General features: G+C 40.8%; 1 protein-coding gene across 1 annotated transcript; it reads left to right on the top strand.

The window, feature by feature from the left end:
• The first annotated feature begins 7,046 nt into the window (after nucleotides 1-7,046).
• Nucleotides 7,047-11,466, top strand: LOC135480569 (5-hydroxytryptamine receptor 6-like). Its single transcript, XM_064760435.1, has one exon. The coding sequence runs from the start codon at nucleotides 9,171-9,173 to the stop codon at nucleotides 10,164-10,166; it is 996 nt and encodes a 331-aa protein (XP_064616505.1). The 5' UTR covers nucleotides 7,047-9,170; the 3' UTR covers nucleotides 10,167-11,466.
• Nucleotides 11,467-12,383: the final 917 nt, after the last annotated feature.

Raw genomic sequence — 12,383 nt, 5'->3', positions numbered from 1 at the left:
CAATAATTAATGTGGGATTTGACGAGTTATGTTTTTGTTTTGTTATGTTTTGTTGCAGTCGATGACAATTAAGTCTTCGCTTGTACAAGGAACTGTAAGGTGATTGTAACGTTCAAATTTAAGATCGCGAACGCATACCATACTTGACACGTACATACAAAACTAGCCTATATAAAAGGACAGTGTACCACAAAATAACATTTTCCCCATCATTTGGAAAGAGTTCTACATCATAATTATTTAACAAGCATGTGAAAAAAATCCAGTAACATCTTTTTGAAAGAATTAAATTGCACATTTTTGAAAACAGAGCCGAAACTTACTAACTACCTGTCTACATAAGGCATATAATTGTATTTAATATTGATTTGGCGGCAGGTGTAAATATTTACATCAGGGTCCAGCTGGTTCTAATCATCGATAGTGTAACCAGAAGTTACAACGATCGTAGTTTAAAATCCCCTCCTGTAAGTGGATGCAATTGTAAGGTAAGGCCACTATCGTAATCTTATAGTGATTTACAATCTAATTAGGCTTACGATCCCTTCCGCAACTGATCCCAAGGGCCGCTTGCACAAGGCGATCGTGAACTAAGTTGATTGTAACTACCATGACGAAGCATAGGCCAATGTAGCCATGGTAGTTACAATCAACTTAACCTGCTTTGATCAGAATTTATATATTACCTCGCAGAGAGCGGCAACCAAAACAGCGATAGCAGAGTGACAGTTGATAAATTGTCAAACGTAACTTTGAAATCTACGGGGGCTGATATTTGACTTTTGGTGAATAGAATTAACAGCTGTCCATGCGGATTAAATGCTAATATAGTCAAGCCAACCACGGTCCATATATATTTGAAATAAATCCATTCAGAGAGACATTTTTATCTTTCTTTGTTATTTATTTATTTGATTGGAATATTTCTTTTATACGACGGCGGCCAGCATTATGGTGCGAGGAAACGGGCAGAGCCAGGGAAAACGCACGACCATCTGCAGGTTGCTGGTGGACCTTCTTACGAGCGGCCGTCAATACGCTGCGCTAGCGCGCTAACCAAGTGAGCCACTGGAGGCCCCCGACATTTTTATAAGTGTATACATGGTGATAACCATGAACAGAAATCCATTTTTATGTGTTTTATGTTGCTTTTTGAAAAATCCACGTACCGAGATACTGGGTTAGTTTGACGAAAATGTTTAGGGACGGATTCCATTAAGCAATCGTTGAGTTAGCTGATCATAATTAACATGGAAACACATGTTGTACGTAAACGTGAAGCCAAACATTCGTGACCCTTTCATAAACCATAAAAAGTCGTTTTGAGTGAAATAATCGCAAGACTGAAAAAAAAGGAATATGTGTTGATAAAAACACATACTATATGTAGCCGTGACAGTTGTAGTCAACTTAGCCTAGAAGTTCATAGAACCGGGCTCCGACTTCCAGGTTGTACAAACCGACTTAGATACGACCTGGAAACTATTCAGAAACTACGAGTTTGGACTGGGTGTCATACCTTGAACATTAACGGCCTTCTCTGCATTAATGAAAACAGCTGACTGCTTCTCACTTACATGCTACCCAGCTTTACCTATTTATACATTATTTCTTACATATCCCTTTGGGAACTGCATGGTGTCTTGCCTTGTTTCAGAAATGGATCTTGTTATTATCTTCAAGTCCAGCTCACGCTGTCATGCGTGGAAAGGTCTTCCAGCAACCTGCGGATTGTCGTGTGTTTACCCAGGGCTTTGTTCCCTCCCACCATAATGCTACATGACCGCCGTCGTATATAGGTGAAATATTTTTTAGTGTAACGTAAGACTCAAATGAAATAAATAAATAAATAAATAAATAAATCTTGTTATTATCGGCTTGGAACACCCCTGTACGGTTTATGAGCGGTACGCCTATACGAATGTCGGACATGACGCTAAAGATTGTACATCCGCTTACAATATGATATGAATGTATCCGCGTTTTTACGGATAGCTCCGTTACATAACGACAAAAACTTCTTGGCTTCTGACGTTCTTACTATACAGTTGGCCTGAGGCTCGACCTGAACAGAAAGGTTGTGCTGCGTTTGTCAGAACCCGGGCCCTCTCTGTAGCATCCGACTAGTAGCAGGGTCTAGTCTGATTTACTGCATCGCCACACAAGTCGCCCTTCATCTGTCTCGAGTGGGGACCTCTCCCTAGCATCGGAATGGTAGCGGGGTCTAGTTTGTGAGTTAATGCATCGCCACACAAGTCGTGTTGCGTCAGTCAGGACCTGTCTAGCAAGGGACGAGCGACAGACGAATCAGTCATTGTCGTTTGTGACCTGGGAAGTGTCAAGTCCGGCTAGTGTGGATCCTTTTCGTATACCTGTATCAGACAAGGTAAGCCATCATAGTGTAAAGTGATCAATAGTGGAGTGATTCAGTTTGAAGGATAGAAGACGTGACGGACAGCTTATTAAATACAAAATGTCGTCCATAACCCAGCTTGAAGGGGATAGTGCAACGACTGGTTGACCCGTATCAGTATAATGGCTCGGGCGGGGCGGCTTACTTGCCTTCGGTAAGTCGTCTCAGTGAAGCAGCACTGGATAAAAGAGCGGTGGAAATCCGTACTGCAACAAGGAGGTACATTACATTCACCCTAAGGATTCCTTCGTCGTCATATGACTGAAAAATTGTTGAGCACGACGTTAAACCCCAAGCACTCACTCACTCACCCATAACCTGTTCCTCCGCTTTCACTGCTAGTAGGGTTTTGATGACGATAAGTGATCTATCAACGCTGCCGTGTGCACAGACTAACGTTCGTATCTCTGCTCTTGTCTTCCACCAGTGCTGCATGCATAGGCCTTTGTGTCCCTCATATCTGGGCAAGTTTGTCCGTAACTTTTCCTTTTTGAACAAAATATTATTCAAACAAAAGATCTGGATTATCAAACAGACTGAGCCGATATAAATGTCTCTCCACATGGGATATTGTTCACAGCAAACGCTGAATAAAAGTTGACTGATTGAAGTCCAATAATACATCACTGTTAACAGAAATAGTAAAACAACGGTGAAAACCATTTTACTGGCTTATAGATATATTTATACATACGCATATGTGCACCTTTTCACAATCAAACACTTGCATACACGTGCACAGATATTTTAATACAACAGTGTACCTGGTCCAAATTTGCAAGGCAATAAAGGGAGGAGGTACGCTACAATAAGAAATACTCGTTAATTAAATCTTTTCGATGCATGTGTCAAGTCTTGTACCTTATCAAATATTCCAAAGTTTTCATATGTTGGTAATAAACGACTACCGTAAAGAAGGCTTTCTGTGTCTGGAATAGTAGTCCGTAACTTGGTTAATGGTTTTTGCAACGGACAATCCAACAATTTCCTCTACCCATGAAACTGATCGCAATCGCATTTACAAGTGAAACATTCCTAAGTATGGTGTTAAAAAAAGAATGAAATAAATAGATAAAAAAGCGCCCATAATATGAACTGTAGTTCGTTTCATGCCAACCTCTTTTCTTTGCTTAAAATAGTAAGGAAAAGTTAATCACAACTTCTTGGTTAATGTTTTCTGTGGGCCTACATGACACAGCTAGTTAACTTGAACCTTTTGAATTTATCCCCCTGAACCCTTCTTATACACGAATGCACGCTGGATAGTATACGGTTATAGAATTTGGTCCCACCACTACGGTGAATTAGAACAACAGAGGGTTATTCTTAGAATAAGAGGATATTATGTTGAATATGACAGAATATTATGTTTTAATAACGGAACACATTCTAGCATAACTCAAACAGCAGAGTTTCTGTTAAAATTAACAGATTAATTTTTTTAAGTGTATACTCAACAAAAATATGAAAGCACAAAGCAATTTAATATTGTTTTCTCTCAGTATTAAATAACGTGTTCACTCATTAGCATTCATTATCAATTGTGGCTTCAATTTCCATCCGATTTTCACATTTTAGGGCAATAATCCAGGAGGTAAGGCAGCGTGAAAAGAGAGTGGTCGGTAATCACAGTTCACAGCACTCAGTACGAGTGTGTCCGAGTGTAGACAGCATCCATTACAGCATGAGTTTTTGTATGTGGCGGAAAGATGAAACGTTGACGTTCAAAACAGGACAAGTGTATATTGACATGCATCAAAAAGACATAGGCTACATATGCAGACAAATGTATTTACAAATTTTAACTAATTGAGGAAGTTTGTCAAGTACCTGACGAGGTGCGGCGGTTTGTTGTTTGCAGTGACTCTATATCACGAAGTTTGACAAGTACCCGGCGAGGTGCGGTGGTTTGTTGTTGGCCGGGGGTATGTCACGAAGTTTGTCAGGTACCTGGCGAGTTGCGGTGGTTTGTTGCCGGCCGGGGCTTTGCGTCAGGACCTGGCGAGGCGCGGTGGTTTCACGTGTCCTCCTCCCATAAGGGGTAATGGTTGTCCATACATATTGTTTCGCCGCCCATTGTCCCCTGGAATGACATAAGGTAATACAATTTGCTATCCACACTATTTTACGCTAACAAAAAGTCCTCATTTATTTGGCCAGGAGACCCAAACCACAACGAGAACACAAACTAGCTGTAATTCAGAGCAGAAAGCTTAGTTTACATCTATATAAAAGGGTCATGGTCAAAATAAAATTTTTGAAGAGAAAAAAAAAAAGCGTAAAAGTGACATGATGGGAAAATATTTTTTGGAACAGAAAATAATTTTTTAACCCTCGACTTTATTAAGCAATCACATGTTTTTGCTATTAAACAGCTAACATGACAGCCATAGATGAGCGTACGGGGCAATAAAAGCGTCATGGTGAAAAAAAACATAGCTAACTCAAAGTACGATATTTTTTGGTTGGGGATCAGAAAAACAAATTGGGATTTATGTCTATACCGCGAGAATCTGTCTCGCTATCTGTCTCCACCAGTCAGCAGCCTCAACCAGGTGCATACGATCTGTCCATAGGTGGGATTATCTCAAACCTCACCGTAACTATGGTGAACGACATCGACATCCAATCAGGAGTTACGTTAGGTTTACGAAACACGACTGACAAGAAACAAGCCTCTTTGTCATTGGTCTACTGTATGTAGGACCGTTAGGTTGTTGTCGAAGCGCATGATATAATCCCGAGTTTATTTCTTTTCTTGCCCAGCATAATGTTTTCCATTTATCTCGAACAAGGTGCTTCGGTTTTATTTTCTGGAGCGCATGCCTGAACAATAACAACGTATAGTATTTAACGTTGTACTGAAGAATTCAGCCATATTATTTAAAAAAAAACGTTTAATTTCCCTGTTCATAGGCTAGTTAGCAGCATTAAATTATTCATGTAATTGGGAGAAAATGGATCATCTATCATTCCTTTTAACTCATCACATTTCACGCCTGAACGATTTTAGGATGTCAAGTTTAGGCCCACTTTTATGGCGCGTCCGCGATCAGTTTTTGTGGATCCCAAAGAGAAGCGTGTTAAACGATGAATCATCAACTATATTGTTCAGATGTTGTTCAGATATTACTGATGCTATATTTAACTTAATTACCAATTTTGGTTTGAATGTATTTATTTATTAGGTTGATGTTTTACGCCGTACTCAAAAATATTTCACTTATACAACGGCGGCCAGCATTATGGTGGGAGAAAAATTAATAGCTCTACAACACGTTGTCATGGTAGTTAAGAATTTACTTAACGAAGTGCGTTAAACCCCAAGCATTCAGACTCAGGCTTAACGAAGTACGCTTCATAAAATAAGCCTAGCAAATCTAACGCTTTGAGCGAAAAGAACGCCTATGGCTGCAGACCTTAGACCATGACGATGATGTTTACACTAAAGCACCAAAGCTAGGTTAGCGTTGACATATGAACCGCAACAAAACAGTTTAGGCCAGTGTCAGCTAACCCGTTTGATGACTGTTCTATACCAAGAGACCGAGATAGTACGGTGATTCAGCTTTCGTTGTTTGCCTGGATTTGACTGGTTCTGAATTTTATAAATGTCACAAAGAGGAACGCTATGCATTCTAAAGGATTTTAGGTTTGATTAAAATCAATCATTTTTTTATCAAATAATTAAACAGTTTAGAGATTATAAATATTAGTTATGGATATGATATACCATAACTTGACATTGGTTATTCATATAATACTTCACAGTTCATCATGTATTGTTTGATCCAGAACGATTTATTTTCCCCTTTTCGTGGATGGTTGCTATGTCTTAATTCTTCTTTGATATTCGCTGATACTATTAATGTAAATTAGGGGCCTCCGTGGCTCAGTTGGTTAGCGCACTAGCGCAGCGTAATGACCCAGGAGCCTCTCACCAATGCGTTCGCTGTGAGTTCAAGTCCAGCTCAGGCTGGCTTCCTCTCCGGCCGTACGTGGGAAGGTCTTTCAGCAAGGTTTCCCCGGGCTCTGCCCGGTTTCCACCCACCATAATGCTGGCCGCCGTTGCATAAGTGAAATATTCTTGAGTACGGCGCAAAACACCAATCAAATAAATAAATAAATATTAGTGTAAATTAATATCTCCTTATATACAATTACAGACCCCTGCAGTGAACGTAGCAAAAGACCGATACTTCGACGAGAGGGTAATGCCAAGAACGTGTACAGATCATGACACAAAGTCAACAAGAAAACAGATTTAAACACATCTCATTTGTAACGTGCCGTGAGACGAGGCTTCATTCGACTTTACCCTTCATGAAAAGAAAACAGGTTCTGCAAATCGATTGGCAACCATAGAAAAGCTTTGACCGGCATCGTATTCAGCCTGGCATCAGATCCAGTTGGATTGGATGTCTGGACGCATGTATGGTAGAGAGGAAAGTAGGCGTGGTAACTAGTGCGTAGATTTTGGACTGATGGACAGCTACCAGAAACAGTGCAACCCACTTGTGGGGTTTGTTATTTAGAAATGGAATTATTATTCAGGTGAATTGTATAAAGCCTGCCAGAGAGCAGAGGAAAATGTGGATATGAACTCAAAGTGTTATTAGTGGGGATGAGCAGATATCCTTGTACAGAGATGCCTTGTGATGCACTGTTTTCTTTTCCAATAACACACCTCATATTGGTAAAAACTTAAATCGCGCTGGTGAAAAAAATTATTCCTGTTGTCAGACTTAATTCCTTTCCCATCATAGACGATTGACGAGACAGCTTTTCCGCCAGATCAACCAGTGAATTGACAACACCATATGGGTATTTGCTGAAGGAAAGAATGACACATCTTACTAAGCTTTGGTGATAACCTCAGTTTTGAATGGAATTCTTCTAGAAATGACTTCAAAATGAGATGAAATACCGGAAGAGTGGAAACAGTAATGCAGTTGATTTTTCTCTGTGCATTTTCTGCATGGCGTAACACAAATGGGACTTTTGTCAGCAAAAAATTCAACGCGTACTTCAGTGTTCTTTCGATCTGTGGGCCTTTCATCAGAAGGACTCAAGCTTGTGTGTATAAACCTTTGATTTGACATTATAATCGAAATAATTTGTTGTTCGAGGAATACATTGTCTGTAGGTTGTGAGCAATACAAAACCTGTAATTTGCTACTGAACGGAAACGTCTTTACCTGTCCTCAGTACCTTGATGTTAAGATATTCGATACCCAATCATCCGGAGATTTGTTTTCATTCTATACCGAAGCGCTTCGACGACGTCCGGATTAAAGAAAACTGTATTGGATAGCTCCAAAAACACCAAGCTACACTCCAACCAAAGTCGTAGGAATGATTTATCTACGGTATAGATTATATCGATTGATGGGGACGTTAAAAGAGTGTTTTTTTCCCCACCGAATCGCTTTGAATGTTTTTCCTTTTTTGCAGCTAAGCCTTGAGAACTATGTACAGCTGTGACTGGACCGCCCAGTCCCTGCAACTACATTTATCACCACTAAATTAGAAGTTTCAACATTTGCTTTCTTTTGACCGTTATCAGCAAAACACAGTGACTTGAAAGAATGTTTCCTTAACAGGGACAAGAATCAAAGGGATAAAGTCAGATGTTCTCCAGAAGAAACATCTCTGTACAGCAGCTGTGTTAATGGCATGGACTTATCTGTTCATTGTATAGCTGTGGATCCACATACATACAGATTCCATCTACAAGGACAGTGGATATCTGTGCAGTTTAATGAATAAACAGGTTTAAACATCACGCGCACAGATGAGTTATGCAATCTGTTTTCGTTATGCGCTGATGGATTATAGACGTTGGACATTTGTGTTTAAATACCAGTGTGCGCTCTATTGTCAACGATTACAACAGATTTAAAAGCCCTTTTCATGAGGATCTTAAAACGCTATTTAACTACATATCTATTGCTTGTATTGGTCACAGAACAGCTTAGAAGAGGAAGAAAATAGATTTCTTTGTCAATGCAGACAAATTGAAGACATCCTTTCTGTTCACCGACAGGAATTGATTTCAGTAGGAACTTTTCAGTCAAGAACGACACTTGCACGCAAGTCTAAATCGGCTGGGTTTTTAGTGCTCCATTGACATTCACAGAGATGCCTTACAGAACGGCACTTAGACGTTTTCAACGACTGCGATTTCACGCGTTATAGTTATCTATAAAGACATCTGCCACTTTGAGTATACTGATCTGAACACAGTATATTGAACATTACCATACAGGAACTGTAGAATATGCCAAGTTCGCAGAAATGCTGACAAAGGACGTACACTCTGATTTCCAAAGAATCAAGACATTTACCACGTCCAATATTTAGTACGATGGCCACAAATTACTTCTCGTGAAATACCCGAAAAGAGATGAAAGGCGATGTGCTCTGATTTCTGTAGGATTAAGACATTTAACACGAGGGACATTTGGTACAATGACGACAAATTCCTTCTCGTGAAAAAGACCTGAAACAGGACGTGTCTTCTGGTTCTATTCAGCGTGACCTTGGTCATGAGTGCTAAATTTGATACAATGGCCACAAATTCCTACTTGTGAAAGTACCGAGAAATGCTGAAAAATGAAACTCTCCGATTTCCATAGAAGTGAAGTATTTGCGTGATAGTCGCCATGAGTGCGCTGCTACATGCGAACATGAAATGACCGCAACGTGTGGGCTACCAAAAACAGGAACAAAAAAGTAATAAATGTTTTAAGTTTTAATGGATAACACTACCAATGCTTACAACCAATCCCGAGCAGATCCTTCGGACGCTCACTCGATTCCTCAGCCCATTCGGATCGTCGTGATCCTCGTGGTTTCTCTTACTGTGATCCTCACGAACCTGCTCAATCTGGTCGTGTTGCGGAAGACACGACAGATCCCTCTGATCGCCAAGGTCTGCGTGCTCAACCTGAGCATCGCCGACCTGACGTCAGGTGTCTTGTGCATGCTGCCCTGCCTCGTGCCCGCGGTCACCGGAACGTGGCCATACGGAACGGAATGGTGCCAGATCGCGGGGATATTCCACGGAACGTGCTGTGCCGTCTCCATATGGAGTTTATCCGTAGTTAGCGTGGACAGGTATCTAGCTGTGAAGTTCCCCCTGCGCTACCACACCCTGATGACCCCCAAGCGCTGTGTGACGGCTCTAGTGGCCCTATGGTCACTAGGGGTGGGGACATTCGTGATGCCGATCTTTATTTCGCCTGACTTCTCGTACTACCAATATTCCCCATCCACAGTGATGTGTGGCCTGTATTGGGCATTCCCATGGCTTTGCATCGTCACTGGAATATATATCCCTGTGGCGTCCGGAACAGTTATTGTTTGGACGTCAGTGTCAGTGATAAGAGAGACCAGCGCAATGTCTAGTACGATCAGACCTGCTGATGCCGCAACTAACGTCAAGAAAATGGACATGCGCGCTGTCAAGATTCTCAGTATCACGGCCATCGTGTATTTCACCGCATGGGGACCGTACGTCATCTCTGTGTTCACCTTGTCATTCGCCGTCGACATCAACATCCCACCCGGTGTTCAGTTTTCGTTAATGTGGTTGGCAAACAGCAACAGTTTTATGAATGTGTTTATCTACTCGATGATCTACAAGTCATTCCGTTCGATGGCAGTTCAGCTGGTACGTTCAGTTTTGTTTTGCCGATTCACTGAATTGCTCAAAACTGAAGGTACAACTACCAGTGTTGATGGCGACTAGAGTTATTTATGTGACGTCCGGGATGACGACTAAACTACGTCATGACGTACAGTGGATATGATCGCCTAAACAAGCGGGTGACAGACTCTGTAAAAGACGCTATTTTCTGCTACAACGCTACAGTACTTGTGGACTACATTTTTTTACTTTACGAGAACAATTATACACAAACAGTGACGCATTATTACAGAAAAGACTAAAGGATCACACGATTTGGACCCACTTGTTTTAGGTACCCAATGTTTCCATTTATGGACAACTTCATGTCCAAGTAGGTCAGATAGGTCCCCGCATACGTGACAGAGGGTCACTCCGTTTCGAGGGAGAGATCTCATTTCGCTTCGAAGAAATGTAAAAAGTAAAAGAGGCAAGACTTTGAATAACGAATTATTCTTGAGACATAAGTCACGAGACCATTGGCGTACATCTCACTAAGGTTTGTCTTGCAAACAAAACATTTATGCTATCCTATAGTGCGAGCTATGATCATATATGATAACAAATTATACCGATTTTGAGAAGAGAAAGGGGTGTGGGGACGCCCAAGATCCAGGAAGCTGCCGTCATTACGATATTACGATTTATGTGGTAAGCTTGAAGATGACTTCATTCGTATTTATGTAGCCACATATATTATTTATCTGAAGTGTATATTTGACCGTGTAGAAAAACTCCCCATGTCTGACAAATGACAATGTTAAGGACCAAGTTTAGAGTGATGTTGATAACAGTTTAGGTAACTGGGGCGGATAACACAAAGCTGGTTTTGACCTAAGTCAAAATTTAAAAATTCTTTACGATGCTTACTTTTTCATACTGAAAGTTTCAATTTAGGCGCATCTGTCTTTAGATAGCATTGACGAGGAGTCAAAATTTCAATATCCAACGCCCAAAAATAAGTCTTAAAATCGTAATTCAAATATTGACTTAAGTCAGTCAGAAATAGTTTCGTGAAATCGACCCCTGGTGCTGCTGTCTACCAAAACATGCTAAACTCGACCGATCATCCAGAATGACACTTCTTTTGTTAATATAAATTATGACATCACCCGAAGCAACGAAGTTTTGGTGTCTGAAAGAAACACAGGGAGTTAAACATTATCAACTAGTGGATGTATCCTAATTGCGTTTTCTTTGTAGTGATATGGACATTCAGTATTTCGATGTGTAACGGGTGAGTTGTAACGTATCACGGATTAAAGGCAATTCTGGTTGCCAATGTAAGTGATTTTACAGATAGATGAAGATAAACAAGCTAAAGGAAACAGTTTATAAATATACCATGTGCGGCTAAATGTGAAAGGGTTTTCAGATAAAAAATGAGAAAAAAACTTTGTGTTCATTCAGAAGTGGTATTGGGTTATTCATTCAAGGGGAGTTTCGAGTTGGAACTCTTTTGTCGTCAAAGGTAAAAACAGTCTTACTTTGTCCTGTAACTTTTGACCTTATTTTTATACGGTCGAAAGTAAGAAAACGCGAGTGGCCGCATCCGGCTTCCGACACAGTAAAACCAGAGCAGCGACGACTGATGAAATCTGGTCTCTCGTCGATTTATCTTATTTATTTATTTGATTATTGTTTTACGCCGTACTCATTGATATTTCACTTATAAGACGGCGAAAACTTTCCTACATGCGAAGAACAGATGTGCACGCCATATTGGTGGAATACAATAGGTCTTCAGCGAACGTTAGACTGTGCAAACGGCCAGACGAGTGTCGTCGACCGCTAATTGTTCTAGCGATTAAAAGGCAAGGCCACGACCCACCCCTTTCCTCCTCAATCCTTACAGCTCATGCGCCTCTTTCAGCTCACTCTTTACATCTCTGTCAACACTAGACACATACTCCTTAACAGCACATGGGCCGCTCTTTAATTCCGCTTTACATCACTGCTACTAGTAGAAAATTTTGTACAGAAATCTTCAACAACGCCGAGGTCACTGAGGTCACGGTGATGGGGCAGGAAGTGATGTCAGAAAACACAAAATCTCTGGTTCGACCTTTGCTTTATTAACCATTGATACACTTACATTCTCTTATCTAAAGTTAGCGCAACTGGATTCTAACCAACAATTTTATTGATGAATGCTGAGTAAATAGTTCTGCGCAAGGACGGCCGTGGTGAGGCGAAGCCAAAAAAGCCTACGTGCGCAGTAAGGAGTATGCACTAGACAAGCTAGACCTTTCACGCTTCTTTAGGCTTACCTTACTACTT

Source organism: Liolophura sinensis, chromosome 13, assembly GCF_032854445.1.
Source record: "Liolophura sinensis isolate JHLJ2023 chromosome 13, CUHK_Ljap_v2, whole genome shotgun sequence".
Taxonomy (NCBI): domain Eukaryota; kingdom Metazoa; phylum Mollusca; class Polyplacophora; order Chitonida; family Chitonidae; genus Liolophura; species Liolophura sinensis.
The sequence above is the reverse complement of the archived record's forward strand: the minus strand, read 5'-3'. Positions and strand labels throughout refer to the sequence as shown.

Coding starts and splice junctions, on each gene's coding strand:
- LOC135480569 (XM_064760435.1), top strand. CDS start 9,171: ATGGATAACACTACCAATGCTTACAACCAATCCCGAGCAGATCCTTCG.